This window comes from Mustelus asterias, unplaced genomic scaffold, assembly GCF_964213995.1.
Source record: "Mustelus asterias unplaced genomic scaffold, sMusAst1.hap1.1 HAP1_SCAFFOLD_1125, whole genome shotgun sequence".
NCBI classification, from domain to species: domain Eukaryota; kingdom Metazoa; phylum Chordata; class Chondrichthyes; order Carcharhiniformes; family Triakidae; genus Mustelus; species Mustelus asterias.
In genome coordinates, this window is record NW_027591070.1 from 80,887 (window position 1) to 102,776 (window position 21,890).

General features: G+C 44.0%; 1 protein-coding gene across 1 annotated transcript in view; it reads right to left on the reverse strand.

The window, feature by feature from the left end:
* The window catches only part of LOC144487912 (NACHT, LRR and PYD domains-containing protein 3-like), a 53,655-nt gene extending 33,407 nt beyond the window's left edge, over positions 1-20,248 (reverse strand). The window contains exons 1-5 of the mRNA XM_078205959.1: positions 20,223-20,248; positions 19,830-19,924; positions 15,996-16,159; positions 4,253-4,424; positions 4,098-4,163 (exon numbers count right to left, since the gene is read on the reverse strand). Of these exons, the coding sequence (XP_078062085.1) occupies positions 4,098-4,163; positions 4,253-4,424; positions 15,996-16,159; positions 19,830-19,924; positions 20,223-20,248 (523 nt within the window). The remainder of the gene's footprint in view (positions 1-4,097; positions 4,164-4,252; positions 4,425-15,995; positions 16,160-19,829; positions 19,925-20,222) is intronic.
* Positions 20,249-21,890: the final 1,642 nt, after the last annotated feature.

Sequence of the window (21,890 nt, forward strand, 5' to 3'; positions counted from 1 at the left end):
TGGGTGTACATAAGAAAGAGATTGTGAGAGTATGTGAGAAATATGTGAGGGGAAGACCATGCGAGAGATTATGTGACAGAGAATCTGTGTGTGACTGAGTGACGATGAGTCTGAGAATGTGTGTATGAGTGCGTGTGTGTGAGTCTCTGTGAGGGATAGAGTGTGAGAGTGTGTGCGCGAGTGACAGTGAGTATGAGAATGTGTATGTGAGAACATGTGTATAACTGTGTATGTGGGACAGCGTGTATGTGTGTGAGAGAGAGTGTATTGTGACAGAAATTGTGCAAGAGAGTATGTGCGAGAGGGTCCATTGGAGAGGTTTTTTTAAATCATTTACTGGATCCAGATGTCACTGGCTAGGGTAGCATATATTGTCCGTCGCCGATTGCCTTTGCGATTGTGGCGATGAGCTGCCTTCTTGAAGTCAAGGAACCGAACAGCACGTCTTTCGGGCTATGGGAGAGAAACGGAGCACCCGGAGGAAAACCATGCAGGCGCAGGGAGAACGTGCAGACTCCACATAGACAGTAACCCAAACCAGGAAAAGAACCCGTGTCCCTCGGCCTGTGAAGCAGCATAGAGGGAGCAGCTGGAAAATGCAAGGTTAAAACAGAATTTAGTGAAGCAAAACTTGAAATTGTCATGTGGCCTTAGAAGTTGAACAATATAATGATATGCAAGTGTCAAGGGTGAGTCACTTTCATACACACTGTGAGAAGGACGATAATGAGATAGAGAGCTGTGATAGAGAGGGATGCAGCGAACAAGAATTTGGGGAGATAGTGCAGAAATATAGTAAATTCGAGGCAACTGTGAAGTGAAACATGGAACACAATCAAAAACTGTCTAACGACACAACGTGTCAGAAGGAGAGAGAGGCTGACATAGAGAGTGATAAATTGACGTCTCTATTCTCAGCTCAAATGGTATGATGTGCAGTTTTAAGAACCATGGGCTGGATGGAATCAGTGATAAATTGAATTATTGAATTTGCTACTGTCGCCTATGGTGGGTTGTTTTACACATTTGGGAACATAGAGCTGGATGAAGACAGCGACAGGGACGGAGATATGGTGTGCATTTGGTGAAACCATCAGGTCCACTTGCAACATCTGGGCATTTGGTGAAACCATCAGGTCCACTTGCAACATCTGGGCATCAGTGCGAGCTGATTGGAGGGTTAGCAGCTGGAAAGAACCTTGCACCACATGGCATGTTATTTGCTGATATTATTTTCCAAGTGGCTGAGATTTATTTTTTATATGCACTTTGCTTTATTCAGTGATGTTCAGAAAGTTTTAGCCAGTTCACATAACGGGTGGGGCTATGAACACTTTGATGGGCGGGGTGGAGCAGTCTCAGCTGACCGTATCCATGGACACGGCTGCGCTTGTTTAGACGGGAGAGTTAACTCATGTGGCTTATCACCAATGGAGCTGTCGGCCTCAGAGTCGGAACATCTGCTCTGGAGAATTATAGTTATGAGACTCAAGTAGACATTTGATGGGTTGAATAGCGAGCCACTTTTGTTGGTTTAAGCACATTTGGTTTTCAGCACTTGGAAATGGATCAAATTTGCAGTTAAACTTTTTATGTATATAGTTTTTATCTCACAGTGATCCCAAGGGAACCATGTAAAAGCCATTGTATTGGCAGTACATTTTTCTTTCTTTTTCTCCTTCCCCCTCTCTCAATGCTTTCTTCTCTGATATCAGGCTACTTGCCGAGCTGGATACTCCGGTCAGATCAATTAAATGCAGATTATTATGGATGTGTTCAAGGTAATTAGCTAGAATGTAAACCTGATATAAACCTCTTCAGGGAAAAATGCTCTATCAGCTGAAACATCAAAGCTGCAAAATTGCATTTTTAAAGGAAACACATTTGTCAGATAAAGAACATAGTAGCTGGGCAGATCTTGGGAAAACCAGGTCTTCTGTTCCTCTCACCCATCAGGGGGAATAAGGGGTTTAACAATCTTATTTCACAGACTGGTGAAGTTTTGTGTCCACTCACAACATACGGACAATGAAGGCAAATTCGTATTGCATAACGCAACAGGAGAAGGCACGGAACTTTCATTCATGTGCCCCAAATGAGAATGATCCCCAATTCATGAAAATATTCTTCAACCTTATCTCAGCTAAAAGTACAGGATTGTCCTTATTGGGTGAGATTCGAATTGTGTTCTGTCCCAAATGGGAGACTGGCTCTCAGCATCATCAAACCCCTGCTCCAATATAAGCAAATCACTGAGAAATCATGTTACTGAATCTGGGCTGCTGGACATATGGAAGCGTCTGCACCCGAGTAACAGAGACTTTGTATTTTATTCCAAAACTCACTGCTTTCACTCTCGCATTGACTATTTATTTACAATTGAGTCAGAGTCTCATAGAATCATTGACAGTGACATTCTCGCTATAACTCTCTCTGATCATAAGTCCATAGACTTGTGACCTGGGTCAAAATCTACTGCAAAGAGATGGCGTTTGAATGCATCTTTCTTAAATGATGATGAGAAAATAATTACAACGTTGTCTAGAACTTAATACTGTCCCTGACCCTATGAAACAGTGTAAAGGAACATTTAAGGGGCCGCATCATATCATTTACTTGTTCCAAAAGGAAGAAGAATAAATTAAAGTGATCAAATGCAAAAAGGTAATTCATAATTTAGAACAGCAGCACAATAAGCAGCACTCATTAGCTTTGATGGTCACCCTCACAAAGGCACGCCGAGCTCTCGATACTTGGCTTTCAGAACAAGTTGAAGGGTGTTTATGAGTTGCAAAACAGAGACATTACGAGCATGCGAACAAGGCGAGCCTTGATAGTGGGGAAGGAAGCCACCAGGTCCATCGAGTCTGTACTGACTCTCCGACAGAACATCCCACCCAAGCACTTTCCCGTAACTCCACATATTTACCCCCGCTAATCCCCCTAAATGGATTAGTTAACAGAGGATTTGAACTATTTAAAGAATAAACTTGAAAAAACAAACTTGGCAGCGGTTCAGTGAAGTTCAGGCATTCGAAGTATTTATGGACTATGGTGGAAAATACACAGAACAAGAAAATGAGGTTCTGGTAATTTAGAGTTGCTTCAGTGAAAAAATATAAAGGACAACAGACGAAAGATGATAGGGATAAACAGGAATGCAATGTGAAGGTTGTGATGCGATCAGCCATGGACTTGTTCATAAGAACATATGAAATAGGAGCAGGAGTAGGCCATCTAGCCCCTCGAGCCTGCCCCGCCATTCAATAAGATCATGGCTGATCTGAAGTGGATCAGTTCCACTTACCCGCCTGCTCCCCATAACCCCTAATTCCCTTACCGATCAGGAATCCATCTATCCGTGATTTAAACATATTTAACGAGGTAGCCTCCACCACTTCAGTGGGCAGAGAATTCCAGAGATTCACCACCCTCTGAGAGAAGAAGTTCCTCCTCAACTCTGTCCTAAACTGACTCCCCTTTATTTTGAGGCTGTGCCCTCTCGTTCTAGTTTCCTTTCTAAGTGGAAAGAATCTCTCCATCTCTACCCTATCCAGCCCCTTCATTATCTTACAGGTCTCTATAAGATCCCCCCTCAGCCTTCTAAATTCCAACGAATACAAACCCAATCTGCTCAGTCTCTCCTCACAATCAACACCCCTCATCTCTGGTATCAACCTGGTGAACCTTCTCTGCACTCCCTCCAAGGCCAATATATCCTTCCGCAAATAAGGGGCCAATACTGCACACAGTATTCCAGCTGCGGCCACACCAATGCCCTGTACAGATGCAGCAAGACATCTCTGCTTTTATATTCTACTACCCTTGCGATATAGGCCAACATCCCATTTGCCTTCTTGATCAATGGTGGAGCAGTTTAGAGGAACCGAGGGGTCAACATTTGCTCCTAATGTGTATGGTCGTATGAATTGCAAACTTGAACCTGTGCAGAACAGATGAGGATGGACGACAAATTCAAACAATATTTAACCCTGATTCCGAGACTTCGATTTTCTGATTCCCAAATTCTGACAACTAATTATTCAGACTCTTAGAAGTGAAATAATTAGTTTGAATTCTTCACTGTCATCACTTACCTTTTAGGTTACTGGGTACTTCCGATAAACCTTGTGGGATGTTCATGTAAACAAATGCATCAGGACCTGATTAAAGGAATTACAGTCATGAAATCAGCTATGTGCAATATCAGAACAATCTGCAATGGTTAATTCACTGCGCGATTTTACTGTACCAAGTGTCGGTAATTCTCTCAGTATTTTCTCCAACTTTGGTAACCCACGGTGCATTTCCACAAAGGATTCCCACATCACCCTGAGAGCCCGAGGGCCTTTCTCTATCACCAGATTTAGGAGCAGTTTGGAACAGTCTGCGAGGTTCCCACTGTCTGCGATTTCCTTTACTTTCTGTAAAGAATAATAAGGAGCGTATTGAAAAACAGAGTGAAAGGTAAGCACTGGGAATGAGAAGGAAAGGATCTGTTCAGGGATTTCCCAGTTGTTTTGAGTACAGGAGGCAGTCCCTGGACTGGGTCCTGATCCCTTCTCAACACTGAATAAAGATCACATTTTGATTCCGTCCTTAATTTAAACAACATATGAATAAACCAAATTTTTAATTTAAAATAATTTTCAAAGAGAGTGAGAAATCCCAGAGAACCAGCAATAATTTCAATGGGATTAATTTCATCTGAACTTCCGTGCCCAATACGACATCAGATTACTGTTAGACTATATGATCCACTTTTTTATGATGTTGTGGCAGTGTATCATGTAAGTGGTAAACACCGCTGCCATGTGTGTCGATAGTGGAGGGCGTGAATGCTGATGTTGGTGAGATGGGGTGTCAATCAGGTGGCTGTTTTGTCCAGGATGCTGTCGAGCGTCTTGAAAGTTGTTGGAACTGCGCACATCCAGGCAAGTGGAGACGATTCCATCACACTCTGACTGTGCCTTTTAGACGATGAAGAGGTCTTGGGGAGTGAGGAAGTGAGTCACACTCCACAGAATCTGACCTGCTCTCGTCACCAGTATTTTGTGCCTGGTACAATTCAGTTTCAGGTCAGCTGCACCCCCCCAGCATCGTGATAGAGGAGGATTCAATGATTGTAATGAAATTCAATCGCCAAGGAGGGAGGGGTGGAATCTCTTGATGGCATTTGTAATTGCCTGGCATTTTTGTAGCGCGAACGTTACTTGGCATATCGCAGCCCAGGCCTGACTGGTGTCCAGGTTTTCTTGCATATGTGCACTAATTGCTTCAGCATCTGTGGAGTTGCAAATTGTGCTGAAAACAGTGCAATCGTCAGCAAACACCCCACATCTGAGATTAAGTTACAACTACGATCACTGATACGTCTTTCTCCTGCCAGAATATTGCCATGGCCCAAAGCATTTACAGTTTACATTTACTTTGGTTATTTCATGATATCATTTGGAGTGAACTGAATTAGCTAAGGACTGACATCTGTGATGACAGGGACCTCAATAGACAGTCACAATAGATCATCTACTGGCTCCTAAAACAGAAAAGGCTCGAAAATCTCAGCAGGTCCGACAGCATCTGTGGGGAGAGAATAGAGCCAAAGTTTCATGCCCAGATAATCCTTCGTCAGAGCTCTGATGAAGGGTCATCCAGACTCGAAACGTTGGCTCTATTCTCTCCTCACAGGTGCTGTCAGACCTGCTGAGATTTTCCGGGGTTTTCTCTTTTTGTTTCACATTGCAGCATCCACACTATTTTGCTTTAATTCTTTCTTTCACCTCCTGCGTTCTTCTGGCTAATAATATTTGCCAATGTTTCAGCTTTATCTTTTGTACTGGAATGTTCAGACATACTGAAACATATTTAATTTAGGACGTGGATATTTGGGGCGCCTAATACTCCAGATGGTTAGTTAATAATTCACACCAGCCATGGACGAATCCGGCAGGGATGCAGAGCTTTGGATCCGATTCATTAGTTTTCGGGTCACTTCCCTCATGCTTGTTCTGCTGTTTGCTATAAAAGCATTCCCGTGTTGAACCTTCACCTGTTTGACACCTGTTGTTGAGGTACCCCCGGGCGCTATCAATGGCATCCCCTCCTGCACTGTTCATTCACTAGGACTGATACACTGGCAATAGCAGAGCAGATGATATGCTGGGCCGTGAAGGTCGAATACAATTCTGCTGCTCCTACTGATTGATCACACTGTCTAATGGCTGCGCAGTTTTGACTCAACTGATCTGTACAAAACCTATCACATTTAACTCGTTGGTAAATCCACACAACACCTGAAGGTAAGTCAGGACTTTGCCTCCTAATGGAAAGTTTGTTGGTCACTCCGACAACTTTGACCATGTGCATCTGGAACAGACAGCCTGATCAGGAGGAGGTCAAATAAGTTAAACCTTTTGTTGATTCACTCACCGCCTGCCGCAGACCCAGTGCAGCAGCTATGCCCTTTAGGACGTTGCTCGCTCGTTCAATGGTGGCGCTACTGAGCATGACTTGTTGATGGATATTTCAGTCCACACCCAGAGTATATTTCCTGCCCTTGCCATCCTCAGTGCTTCCTCCAAACACTGTGTCACATGGAGGAGCACTTTTTCATCAGATAGTGGGCATTGTAGGCTGAAACCAGCAGGCAATTTCATTGCCACGCTTCCAACCGGATTATGAGACTTCAGGGAGTTCAGACTCAATGTTGAGGAAATCCAGGGCAATCCGCTCCCCACTGGATGTCTTGTGGGTCTTTCCTGTCAGCGGGACAGGTCATACCCAACAATGATGATGGTTGTATTTGGGACATTGTCTGCAAGTATGATGTTAAGAGGTTCATTGTTTCAGGGAACTGGTTGACTAGTCAGTGGGATAGCTTTCCGAATCTTAGCACTGGCCCCACATGATGAAATTTGTAGGGTCGACAGGGTTGGGAATGTAATTGTAATTTCCGGGTGAATCATTCGGTTTCAATACTTTTAGACTTTGCAGCCATTTAATAAAACTGAGTTGCCTCTGAGACTCTTCAAGACGTAATCACACTGTTTTAGAGCTGGGGTCACACGTAGTCCAGGCAAGGACAGCAGATCTCAGTCTACAAACGACATTATTGATTGGGATGGGTTTTTACATCAATGGATAATGTTTTCATGGTCAGCATTACCGAAACGAGATTTCAATTCAAGATGTATTAGTTGATTTTCATTTCCAAAATCTTCCACACTGGTTATTTGAAAGCATGTGCCCACAGTATTAGCCCGGATCTATGCATTATTAGTCAACGCCGTTATCTACATTGAGGAAGGGGTGTGGTGGTAATTTGGCAACAAGTGCAGGTTAGAGGCTGCGAATTCTGCAAGGGTTACCTGTGCATATGTAGAAACATGGAAACCAGGAGCAGAAGAACATTTATCATCTGCCATTCATTGAGATCATAGCTGACCATCTATCTCAATGATGTGGAGATGCCAGCGTTGGACTGAGGTAAACACAGTAAGAAGTCTCACAACACCAGGTTAAAGTCCAACAGGTTTATTTGGTAGCAAATGGCTTTGGTAGCTAGTGGGTTTTGCGACCAAATAAACCTGTTGGACTTTAACCTGGTGTTGTGAGACTTCTTACTGCATCTATCTCAATGACATATTCTCGCCTTCTATCCGTATCTTTTAAAAATGCATTTCTTTCTTGAATATATTCAGTGACTTGGCCTCCAGAACCTTCAAGGGCAGATAATTCCACAGGTCCACTACCCTTTAAGTGAAAAACAATTCTCCTCTCCTAAATAGTCTCCCGTATCCAGAGACTGGGCCCCCTGGTTCTCCATTCCCCAACCATGGAAAACTTACCCCGTGTATGTAGTCTGTCCAGTGCTGTTAGACTTTTATACATTTCAATCAGATCTCCTCTCATCCTTCTGAACTGTAGTGAAACTGGCAAACTTGAACAAATCCCTCCTCTTCGGACAGTGCGGCCAACTCTTGTGTCAGCCTCCGCTATATTTTCTCGATGGCAAATATATCCTTTCAAACCTGCACGCAATGCGACAGCTGTGGTCTTGCCAAGGCGCTGTACAGCTGCAGGTGGACATGTCTAATTATGATCAGAAGTCCTTTTGCAATGAAGGCAACATTCCATTTGCCTTCCGAGTTGCTCGAGGCATCTGCCTGTGCACTTTCACTGATTGGTGTACAAGGACACCCAGATCCCTCTGGCTGTTTACACTTCCGATTATTTCACCACTTGAATAATACTGTTTTTCCACACCACAGTGTATAACCTTACATTTAGTGGCATTCTACTGCAACTGCCACTCAATTATCTGCTCACCCACTCACCTTGTCCAAACCACTTTGACAACTCCTTGTATCCTCCATTCCCTTAATCCCACCCAGTATTGTTTCATCAGTAAATTTGAAACTATTACATTTGGTTCCCTCATCCTGATCATTTATGTGTTTTGAGAAAAGCTGGGTGTGAAGCCCTGATACCGGTGGTACCAAACAAGTCACTGCTGCCATTTATTCTCACTCTCTTTTTCTTGTGTATAAATCAATTTGGATCCACACTAACAAATTATCCCCTAACCCATGTGCTTTAATTTTGCCCTCTGACTTGTTATAAGGAATCATATCAAAAGCCTTCTGAAAGCACAAAAGCGATTCTTCTACTGGGTCTCTTTTAACTATTCTACTAATTACATCCCCAGAAAACTCCTGTCGATTTTTAAAGCATTATTTGCCTTTTATAAACCCATGCTGGGCTTTTTTCGATCCCGTTAATGTTTTCGAACTAGTTTTTAAAGTTTTTCTGGCAACTTCCCCACTACTGATGTCTGGCTAATTGGTGTGTAATGCTCTTTTTTCTCTTCCTACATTTTTAAATAGTGGGGTTACATTTACAACCCTCAATTCTGTAGGAATTTTGGACAATGACCACCAGTGCATCCAATATTTTCAGAGCCACTTCCTTTAATACTCAGATGTCGAGTATCAGGTTCTGGTGATTTGCCGCTCTTTAAACCCATTAATATTCCCATCACGTTTTTCTTACAAATACAGATTTCGTTCAATTCCGCCTGTTCATTTGGTTCCCTAACATATTTGGAAGTTGTTTTTTCTTTTCTGTGCCCTCTTTTGTGATGACAGAATGAAAGTTTACGTTCAATTCATCTGCCATTTCTTTATTTTCCTTGGTTCTGATAAGAAGGGACCTCCATTGTCTTTATTTATTTTTTTCTCTTCGCATATTTACAGAGACTTTTACTGTTAGTTTCTACTTGTCTGCAATTGTAATCTCATAATCTAATTCCTGCGCTGGATCATTTTTCAATCTTTTGCTGAATTCAAAACATTTCCCATCATCAGCCTTGCTGCCTTTCTATGCCAATTTTATATGGCTCCACGTTGGTTTTAATATTATCCCTAATTTATTGAATAAGCCACGTTTGAGCCACATTTCAGCAGTTTTTTTGCGCCAGACAGGATGTAAGCACTATTGTAATTCATGAAAACGTTGTTTAAAAATAAACCATTCCCTATCCACCTTCAACCACTTTAGTAAGGTTCCACCATCTATCTTTGATAATTCGCTTCACATACACTCTTAATTTCATTTGTTTAGATTCAGAGCCCTCGTTTCAGATTCAAATATTTAACTCTCGAACTTAATGAAACATTCTGTCATTTAATAGGTGCTCTTCTCCAAGGGAACTGCACAAGATTGTGAATTAATCCTTCATTACTCATTGCACAGTATCTGGTTTAGAATAGCCTGTTCGTTGGTTGGCTCCTCAATGCATTTGTCTAAAAAGAACACTCCAGGAACGCCTCCTCTACTATACCATTGCTAGTTTGGTTTGTCCAATCTCTGTGTAAATTAAATGAATACTTTGCGTCGGTATTCACAAAGGAGAGGGATGTGTTGACTGGGAGTGTCTCGGAGGGGAGTGTTGAACCGTTGGAGAAAATCTCCATTACAAAGGAGGAAGTGTTAGGTTTGTTAGAGAATTTAAACACTGACAAATCCCCAGGGCCTGATGGAATCTATCCAAGGCTGCTCAGGGAGACGAGAGATGAAATCGCTGGGCCTCTGACGCAAATCTTTGTCTCGTCACTGGACGCAGGTGAGGTCCCAGAGGATTGCTAATGTGGTCCCGTTATTTAAGAAGGGTAGGAAGGATAACCCGGGTAATTATAGGCCGGTGAGCTTGACGTCCGTGGTGGGGAAGTTGTTGGAGAAGATTCTTAGAGATAGGATGTATGCGCATTTAGAAAGGAATAAACTCATTAACGATAGTCAGCATGGTTTTGTGAGAGGGAGGTCATGCCTCACTAACCTGGTGGAGTTTTTTGAAGAAGTGACCAGAATGGTTGACGAGGGAAGGGCCGTGGATGTCTTCTATATGGACTTCAGTAAAGTGTTTGACAAAGTCCCTCATGGTAGGCTGGTTAAAAATGTTGGATCTCATGGGATAAAGGGGGAGGTGTCTAGATGGGTGGAGAACTGGCTTGGTCACAGAAGACAGAGGGTGGTAGTGGAAGGGTCTTTTTCCGGCTGGAGGCCTGTGACTAGTGGTGTTCCGCAGGGCTCTGTATTGGGACCTCTGCTGTTTGTGATTGATATAAATGACCTGGAAGAAGGTGTAACTGGGGTGATCAGTAAGTTTGCGGACGACACAAAATTGGAGGACTTGCAGATCGTGAGGAGCATTGTCAGAGGCTTCAGAAGGATATAGATAGGCTGGAAATTTGGGCAAAGAAATGGCAGATGGAGTTCAATCCTGATAAATGCGAAGTGATGCATTTTGGTAGAAATAATGTAGGGAGGAGCTATATGATAAATGGCAGAACCATAAAGGGTGTAGATACGCAGAGGGACCTGGGGGTGCAAGTCCACAGATCCATGAAAGTGACGTCACAGGTGGAGAAGTTGGTGAAGAAGGCATATGGCATGCTTGCCTTTATAGGACGGGGCATAGAGTATAAAAGTTGGGGTCTGATGTTGCAGATGTATAGAACGTTGGTTCGGCCGCATCTGGAATACTGCGTCCAGTTCTGGTCGCCACACTACCAGAAGGACGTGGAGGCTTTGGAGAGAGTACAGAGGAGGTTTACCAGGATGTTACCTGGTATGGAGGGGCTTAGTTATGAGGAGAGATTGGGTAAACTGGGGTTGTTCTCCCTGGAAAGACGAAGGATGAGGGGAGACTTAATAGAGGTGTATGAAATTATGAAAGGCATAGATAGGGTGAACGGTGGGAAGCTTTTCCCCAGGTCGGTGGTGACGTTCACGAGGGATCATGGGTTCAAGGTGAAGGGGGGGAGGTTTAACACCGGTATCAGGCGGACATATTTTACACAGAGGGTGGTGGGGGCCTGGAATGCACTGCCAGGCAACGTGGTGGAGGCGGACACACTGGGAACGTTTAAGGCTTATCTAGACAGCCATATGAACGGAGTGGGAATGGAGGGATACAAAAGAATGGTCTAGTTTGGACCAGGGAGCGGCGCGGGCTTAGAGGGCCGAAGGGCCTGTTCCTGTGCTGTATTATTGTATTGTTCTTTGTTAAGTCTTCCATGATTTCAGTTGGACCCTTATTGCATGAATTCTGGATTTCGTGTTTAACACCTGACCTTCTACACCCCACATAGGCTGCAGCATTCCATGACGTCAGATCATCAACACCGTCAATTAGAAATGGATAAATAAATAAATCCTGGCCTGGATGGTGACACGCACTTCCAGGGAAGAATAAATTAAAGAAAGAGAAGCTCAACTTGTTGATGTTGGGGATTGAGGAGAAAGGGGTAAGAAACTTTTCCAGGTTGTTTGCAGTTTTAACATTTCAATATTAAGTTGTCATGCAGTCAAAACAAGGATATTACCAGAGTTGAGAAATTATTGTCAATGTGAAAATTTGTGAATGTTGGAATAATTCCACTCGGGCAGGGCAAATTACGGGATGTGTTCGTGCAAGTTTTCAAGATGCTGAAAGCAAGTAATGAAATTAATGTACAGCAACAATGGGGAGCAGTTGGGATTTTCGTTCCCAAAGTTTTCATTTGAGTCCCTTTCCCAGTTTTTGTTTGACACATTTCCATCATTCCAACTCTTTTGTGTTTTAAGCAACAAAATACTGATTTGAATCAGTGAGATAATCCTTCCTCCTCCTGCAATCAGATCTTTTTGTTTGGGACGCAGAAGTTAGGTTTACACTCGACCACAGTTGTGGGGAGGATTATATTTTTGGAAGTGCTGTCTTTCAGATGAGACGTTTACACAAGATACAATCTGCCCATTGCAGTGGATGAAACATGTCGCACAGCACCATTTCAGAAAACAGTCAGAGAGTTATGCCCCAATCAACATCGTAAGAAGACGCATTATATGTTCAGTATCACATTGTTACCTATGGGATTTTGATGTATGAAAATTGTCTGACATGTTTCCTATAATACGACGACTACAACTCAAAACTACTTCATTGAATACAAGGAGTTTGGAGATGCTTGGTAGACGTGAAAAACAATTTTTAAACACAAAATATTTTTTATATGCTTGTGTAATTGAAGATGCCTCAGTACAAAATAATTATTGAAGGAAGCAGTTGGATGAAGGGGCTAGATGAGTAGTTATTGGGTACACCAGACCTCTCTTTCACCCATTGTCCTTCAAGGTGGGAGAGGCGTAGGCTTTGGACGTTCTGTTAAGGGAGTGTTAGTGATTTGCTGCAGTGCATCTTTTACGAGGTGCACATGCTGACATTGTGACGTGGGAGGAAATATTTTTAAGAACAAATTCCATGCAAATCAAGTGGGCAGCTTCATTCTCGATGGTGTCGAGCTGCTTAGATAATGTTGGACACAATAATCCATGATTGTGGAGTGTATTCCGTCACGTTGCCCATTTTTGTCTTGTGGATTATTCACAGACTTTGGGAATTCAGGAAGAGAGCCTTGCAGCAAATTCCCAGCCTCTGACTCTTCTAGTTAAGGTTGTGTTCAATTGTAACTCTCATGGTTGTTGAAGGGGGTTTCCGCAATGGTAATGTGACTTAGTGTCAAACAGGGATGGAGTTGTGTGGCAGGAATATCACTGACCATTTACTAGACTGGATATTGTTCAGTTCCTGATATCTGAGGAGTTACAGATTAAGTTGTACATTTTAACATCAACACTAAAATACCTCCACTTCTGACCAATTGATAGCAGATAGGTCATGAAACAGCTGGATATATTTTCAGAGAACACAGGACGTTGAGGAACTCAAGTATGAGGGCCATGGGTCTGCTAGGATTGACCTCGAACAATCGCAACTATCATTGTGCTAGGTATGACTGCAGCCATTGCAGAGATTTAGCGCAGTTCCCATTCATTTCTATCGCCTGAGCATTCCATGATAGAGTTCAATCAAATAATGTTGTGATGTGAGAGGCAGACACTCGTGTTGGTCCATGAATGGACCAAGGGTTTAATGAGATCAGAAGGCAAGTGATACTGGCAGTACCTAAAAGGAACTTCAATTATCATGTTATTAAACGCTTAAAGTGTATTTATTCATGTTACAAAGAGGCTTGCATTAAGAATGCAATGTAGTGACAAAGATCAAACAAAGAACAATACAGCACAGGAACAGGCCCTTCGGCCCTCCAAGCCCGCGCCGCTCCCCGGTCCAGGATTGAATCCTGAATCCAGGATCCCCGCCCAATTTTCCAGCCTATCTACATACCAATATCCTATCCACCGAGCTGTCCCTCACAGCTACGATGCTTTGTTCATTACAACCTATTAACTATTCCCCACCCCCCCATTCCAGACCATGTGATCTCCAGGGAGAGGCGAAAACCCAGAGTGAAAAACCCCAGGGCCAATATGGGGAAAAAAAATCTGGGAAATTCCTCTCCGACCCCCTGAGGCGATCGAAACGAGTCCAGGAGATCACACTGGCCCTGATCGGAAAATGCTTCCCAACCCTAGTCATTTCCACTTCCACGAACACCATATGAATTCCCTGCCCCCGAGACAGGTTCCCAACTATCCGCAGTCTCGCTCTGTACTGGCACCAGCAAGATGATCATAGAATGAAGCCTTGAAACGAGAAACAAGGAACAATTAGCCCGCGCCGCTCCCTGGTCCAAACTAGACCACTCTTTTGTATCCCTCCATTCCCACTCCGTTCATATAGCTGTCTAGATAAGTCTTAAACGTTCCCAGTGTGTCCGCCTCCACCACCTTGCCCGGCAACACATTCCAGGCCCCCACGACCCTCTGTGTGAAATATGTCCTTCTGATATCTGTGTTAAACCTCCCCCCCTTCACCTTGAACCTATGACCCCTCGTGAACGTCACCACCGACCCGGGGAAAAGCTTCCCACCGTTCACCCTATCTATGCTTTTCATAATTTTATACACCTCTATTAAGTCTCCCCTCATCCTCCGTCTTTCCAAGGAGAACAACCCCAGTTTCCCCAATCTCTCCTCATAACCAAGCCCCTCCATACCAGGCAACATCCTGGTAAACCTCCTCTGTACTCTCTCCAAAGCCTCCGCGTCCTTCTGGTAGTGTGGCGACCAGAACTGGACGCAGTATTCCAAATGCGGCCGAACCAACGTTCTATACATCTGCAACATCAGACCCCAACTCTTATACTCTATGCCCCGTCCTATAAAGGCAAGCATGCCATATGCCTTCTTCACCACCTTCTCCACCTGTGACGTCACCTTCAAAGATCTGTGGACTTGCACACCCAGGTCCCTCTGCGTCTCTACACCCTTTATGGTTCTTCCATTTATCGTGTAGCTCCTCCCTACATTATTCCCACCAAAATGCATCACTTCGCATTTATCAGGATTGAACTCCATCTGCCATTTCCTTGCCCAAATTTCCAGCCTATCTATATCCTTCTGTAGCCTCTGACAATGTTCCTCACTATCTGCAAGTCCTGCCAGTTTTGTGTCGTCCGCAAACTTACTGATCACCCCAGTTACTCCTTCTTCCAGATCATTTATATAAATCACAAACAGCAGAGGTCCCAATACAGAGCCCTGCGGTACACCACTAGTCACAGGCCTCCAGCCGGAAAAAGACCCTTCCACTACCACCCTCTGTCTTCTATGACCAAGCCAGTTCTCCACCCATCTAGCCACCTCCGTGACCGTGGAAATCCCGTCGTTGTCACGCTCCAGCGCCTGTTCAGGTACATTGAGGGAGAATTTCGCATGGTCAATGCACCTAACCATCACATCTTTCAGACTGTCGGAGGAAAGCTGAACACCCAACGGAAATGCACACAAAAACTCGGCAGCACGGTTCCAAAGTAGTTAGCAGTGCTGCCTCATAGCGCCAGGGACCTGGGTTCAAATCCCGGCTTGGGTCACTGTGTGGAATCTGCACAGTCTCCCCGTGTCTGCGTGGGTTTCTTCCGGCTGCTCTGGTTAGGTGCATTGGCCATGCTAAATTCACCCTCAAGTGTTCCCGAAAAGGCGCTGGAGTATGGCAACTAGGGGATATTCACAGTCACATCTTTGCAGTGTTAATGCAAGCTTACTTTTCACAATAATGAATAAACTTTAAAACGTGGAACATGCAGACACCACGGAGACAATGACTCAAACCAGGAATCGAACCCGGGTTCCCAGCGCTATGAGGCAGTAATGCTAACCACTGTGCCACTTTGCCGTCCCAAACTGCAAAGTATCTACAACTTTAAGTCACTGGCAATGACTCATTTTATCTCTGCCACTTAGTGGAAGGAGGCTTGTGGGGTGCAAATTTTCCATATGGATTTGTCCTGTTTTGGGCAAATGGGATAGACATTTTTTACACGTTGTTGGGTAGATGCATTGTAGCTGCACTGGAACAGTTGTGTTTTTAGGAGAGCAGCAAGAGAGACCATGGCTTCTTACTGTTCAGCAAATTATTCTTCCTCTAATTTCATCAGGTCTGCGAAGTGAAAATGGGCAAAATCACTAAACCCACCATATCCTGGACTTACATGACTTTGTTTCACACCAATATGATCGCATGTTGCAAACATCAGACAGAGTCTCGCCACTCCTTCAATCGCCTGTTCTAGTCTGTCCCGGTAGAATTTGGTCAACAGCAACAGTTGGTCATCTTCACAGTTTGTCAAGAACTCAGTGATTTTAGAGTTTGGATCTGTGAACAGAAATTGGAAAAAAATGAAACACAATGAGTTCCTATCTAGACTGTTTTAATTTCCCGTAAACTTAAAACAACCCACTTAAATGTCATGTGAGCCATGTTATCAACTATCTTTCAGAAAACATTCATGATATTTATCTCATTTGTGAATAAAACCCATGTATCCAGCTGACCTCCAAATCACTTCATACCCCTGGTTAGTAAGAAGCAATTAACATCAACTTTCCAATATCAATTACCTTTTTTGCAGGAAATGTTTTTGCGTTTCGAAGCATTTTTCAATTTCATTCCTGAAAGGTTTTGCCTTTATTTTAACTGCAATCGCCACAGCCGGGATTAGTCTATTCAGGAGCTTGTCTCATAAGAACATAAGAAATAGGAGCAGGAGTAGGCCATCTAGCCCCTCGAGCCTGCCCCGCCATTCAATAAGATCATGGCTGATCTGACGTGGATCAGTACCACTTACCCGCCTGATCCCCATAACCCTTAATTCCCTTACCGATCAGGAATCCATCCATCCGCGCTTTAAACATATTCAGCGAGGTAGCCTCCACCACCTCAGTGGGCAGAGAATTCCAGAGATTCACCACCCTCTGGGAGAAGAAGTTCCTCCTCAACTCTGTCTTAAACCGACCCCCCTTTATTTTGAGGCTGTGTCCTCTAGTTTTAACTTCCTTACTAAGTGGAAAGAATCTCTCCGCCTCCACCCTATCCAGCCCCCGCATTATCTTATAAGTCTCCATAAGATCCCCCCTCATCCTTCTAAACTCCAACGAGTACAAACCCAATCTCCTCAGCCTCTCCTCATAATCCAAACCCCTCATCTCCGGTATCAACCTGGTGAACCTTCTCTGCACTCCCTCCAATGCCAATACATCCTTCCTCATATAAGGGGACCAATACTGCACACAGTATTCCAGCTGCGGCCTCACCAATGCCCTGTACAGGTGCATCAAGACATCCCTGCTTTTATATTCCATCCCCCTCGCAATATAGGCCAACATCCCATTTGCCTTCTTGATCACCTGTTGTACCTGCAGACTGGGCTTTTGCGTCTCATGCACAAGGACCCCCAGGTCCCTTTGCACGGTAGCATGTTTTAATTTGTTTCCATTGAGATAGTAATCCCATTTGTTATTATTTCCTCCAAAGTGTATAACCTCGCACTTCTCAACGTTATACTCCATTTGCCATATCCTCGCCCACTCACTCAGCCTGTCCAAATCTCTCTGCAGATCTTCTCCGTCCTCCACACGATTCACTTTTCCACTTATCTTTGTGTCGTCTGCAAACTTCGTTACCCTACACTCCGTCCCCTCCTCCAGATCATCTATATAAATGGTAAAGAGTTGCGGCCCGAGTACCGATCCCTGCGGCACGCCACTAGTTACCTTCCTCCAACCGGAAAAACACCCATTTATTCCGACTCTCTGCTTCCTGTCGGATAGCCAGTCCCCAATCCACTTTAACACACTACCCCCAACTCCGTGTGCCCTAACTTCTATCCCTACATGCTCTTGTCCTCTGGACATAAAATCCAACATTAAATTGTTTGTTTTACTTTATGCTCCCTTTTCACGATATTTTAACAATCTATATTCAGGAATTCCCAAGGTTCTGTAGAGCTTCCAAGTTTCTAGGTTTTCCACATTTGGAAAGGGCCCTGTTCTATCCCTTATTGAAAGTGAAGGACCTGATATTTGCCTGCATTTTAATCTATTTGCCACAAACGTGCCAATTCACTTAATTTACTGATATTTCATTGCATAAGGCGGGTAACTACAGGTCGGTTAGCTTAACGTCCGTAGTTGGGAAGATGCTCGAGTCCATTATTAAAGAGGAAATAACAGAGCACCTGAATAAGAATGGTTCGATCAAGCAGACGCAGCATGGATTCATGAAGGGAAAGTCGTGTTTGACGAATCTACTGGACTTTTATGAAGATGTCACTAGAGCGGTTGACAGAGGGGAACCGGTGGATGTGGTGTTTTTAGATTTCCAGAAGGCGTTCGATAAGGTGCCTCACAAAAGGTTGCTGCAGAAGATTGGGGTACACGGAGTTAGGGGCAAGGTGTTGGCGTGGATTGGGGATTGGCTATCTAACAGGAAGCAGAGAGTTGGGATAAATGGGTGCTTTTCTGGTTGGCAGTTGGTGACCAGTGGCGTGCCGCAGGGATCGGTGCTGGGGCCTCAATTGTTTACCATTTACATAGATGATCTGGAGGAGGGGACTGAATCTAGGGTATTCAAGTTTGCTGATGACACGAAGGTGAGTGGGAAAGCAAATTGCGTGGAGGACGCGGAAAGTCTGCAGAGAGACTTGGATAGGCTGAGCGAGTGGGCGAGGATCTGGCAGATGGAATATAATGTTAGCAAATGTGAGGTTATCCACTTTGGAAGAAATAATAGTAAATTGGAATATTATCTAAATGGAGAAAAATTACATCGTGCGACTGTGCAGAGGGACCTGGGGGTCCTTGTGCATGAATCGCAAAAACTCAGTCTGCAGGTGCAGCAGGTGATCAAAAAGGCGAATGGAATGTTGGCCTTTATCGCGAGAGGGATGGAGTATAAAAGCAGGGAGGTCTTGCTGCAACTGTACAAGGCACTGGTGAGGCCGCAACTGGAGTACTGTGTGCAGTTTTGGTCCCCTTATTTGCGAAAGGATATATTGGCCTTGGAGGGAGTGCAGAGAAGGTTCACCAGGTTGATACCGGAGATGAGGGGTGTAGCTTATGAGGAGAGATTAAACAGATTGGGTCTGTACTCGTTGGAGTTTAGAAGGATGAGGGGTGATCTTATAGAGACGTATAAGACAATGAAGGGGCTGGATAGGGTAGAGGTGGAGAGATTCTTTCCACTTAGAAGGGAAACCAGAACTAGAGGGCACAGCCTCAAAATAAGGGGGGGCCGGTTCAGAACAGAGTTGAGGGGGAACTTCTTCTCTCAGAGGGTAGTGAATCTCTGGAATTCTCTGCCCATTGAAGTGGTGGAGGCTTCCTCGTTGAATATGTTTAAATCACGGGTAGATAGTTTTCTGATCGATAAGGGAATTAGGGGATATGGGGAGCAGGCGGGTAAGTGGAACTGATTCGCTTCAGATCAGCCATGATCTTGTTGAATGGCGGGGCAGGCTCGAAGGGCCAGATGGCCTACTCCTGCTCCTATTTCTTATGTTCTTATATTGCCAGCTATATTGACGACAATGTTTCAATAACTTTCTGTCATAATCAGTTTTATATATCCATTTTTTTATTCCAACATCTCGGCTGTCAATAAATTTGGTTAGTAGTTGTGAGTCTAACACAGATGCTTCTGGAACACAGCAAGTTGCATCCTGACAGTCAGCCTAAATCACCATTTACCTCATCTCTATCCCTTGCTTTTCCACCAATTTCACAATCAGGTCACAAATTTGCCTTCAATTGCATGACAGAAATTTTAAGAAACTCTGTCCAAATTCCTTCTGGATGTCCATGTAAACAATGCCTATCGACATGCACTAGACATTGCTTTCAGCACAACTTCATTATATCAGTTTTACTGGTTTATAATTTGCTGCCGCTATGTTCTTCTCTGCTCCTTGTGTGAACTGCAGGTTCATGAATGAGGTCTGGATTCATTAACAGGACGGTGAAAACTTGGGAGTATTTTCTGAACCTACCATTGTCCAAAGTCAATCTTTTTGAAGATATTGGATATACTCCGCTGTTGAAACCTGCAGCCATTTTTGTGACAGGTGTTTTCGATTCTGGTGCTCTGAAATAGACAAATCCAGAGCAGGGTTAAATGGAAACTGTGAAGTGAAAATGCCTTGTTTGTATCTTTAAGCAGCAATGTGATTTCCAAATTTTATATGGGGACAATCTTTTAGTATTTACAATCTCACAAACACCATGTAGATATGGTAGATCTGACGGTGACCCCACAACCTTGGTACTGCCTCTTCAAAAAATCATCTTGATCTCATTTGCCCTTGAAAATCCCTGGCCCATGTCCAGCCTCCCTTTTCTCCAAAACACATGACGATAACTTTACCTGATAAATGTAGACATACCTTTCTTGGAGCTTGTTTGAATACATCTAACTAGGTTTCCACCTACCCCACAATACTGAAACAGCTCTTATCAAAGTCAAACATTACATTCTAGCAGAAATAAAATGGTCAGTGAAGTATCTTCAGCCGACTCTACGTCTCTGAAGCCTTTGGCACAGTTGATCACATGATCATCCTCTTCACTGCCTTCCAGCTGTGTGGAAATTATCCCTGTCTTTTTGTTTATCCAGTAAATCGCAGAGCACATATCACTGGCATTGGTTTATCTTCCCAATCCCATTCTCTGGAGTCCCACTGGGTGGGCTATCCGTTTCTCATAAATATATTGCTAGTCAGCAAATAAAAAATATAGTGTTACACATGCAAGATGATCTTACAAACTGCCCTGAAACTTGTTTCTTGTATCCTAACTTGCACCACGTCTCATTAACCCTAGATCCGTGTACACCATCTGGAACCTCAATCGAGCTTTTCAAATATATCCACTGACTCACACGTCCCAGCCAGTGTGAATACCGACGAAAAATATTCATTTAGTGCCTCTCCTATCTCCTCAGACGCCACGCACAACTTCCCACTACTGTCCTTGACTGGCCCTAATTTTACCCTAGTCATTCTTTTACTCCTGACATACCTATAGAAAGCTTTAGGGTTTTCCTTGATCCTACCTGCCAAAGACTTCTCATGTCCCCTCCTGGCTCCTCTTAACTCTTTCTTTAGGTCCTTCCTGGCTAACTTGTAACTCTCAAGCGCCCTAACTGAGCCTTCACGTCTCATCTTAACATAAGTCTCCTTCTTCCTCTTCACAAGAGATTCAACCTCCTCAGTAAACCACGGTTCCCTCACACGTCTGCTTCCTCCCTGCCTGACAGGTACATATTATCCCACAATTGGACAAAACGTACTGAAGAATCACGCACGCAACAAGAATTGCACAACAGCCATTTTACGATGAGCGATCTGTCTTGCAATGTGCTTCAAACACACTTGTTGAAGGCAAATACTTTTATTCTCAGGGCCCACTCTCTGCATGTTTTCCAGATATTGCAATTGTTCGATACCATCAGCTTGGTGTTCCCCAAGTTTTTTTGTATCTGAGTCTTGATGAGTCCCGGATGGAAAGTTTTGACAGTGCATCTCTTTTCTCGACCATACCCAAGGAATGTGATGGGTTGGCCCTGACGACCCTCTCAGCAGAGAAATGTTTTAGGCATGTTGCCCTCGCGATATTGCCCATAATCTGGTCTGAGTATTATGGTCTGTTCTGGTATTGTCCAATCAGCAAGTTTTCAAGTCTCTTCATCTCATTCTCCATCCAGGAAAATCCACAACTCGGGAAGCTCGGGGAAAATCGACTGGAAAACCCACCCAACAATCATCCACTGTCCCCGTGGATTCTTCAACCCCTGGTAGGTGAAACTCAGGGAACGTTCTGGATGAATTGTTCACTCAGTGTGACACATGGAGATGTCAGTGCTCAAGATTCACTCAGGCATTTACTGATGGAGTGGGAGCAGTGAGTGAGTGAGAATCATCGTAGAGTTAAAGTTAAAATCAATAACCTGAATGGAGTGAGGGGAGTGGGATGGAGCGAGTGAGGGGAGTGGGATGGAGCGAGTGAGGGGAATGGGATGGAGGGAGTGAGGGGAGTGGGATGGAGTGAGTGAG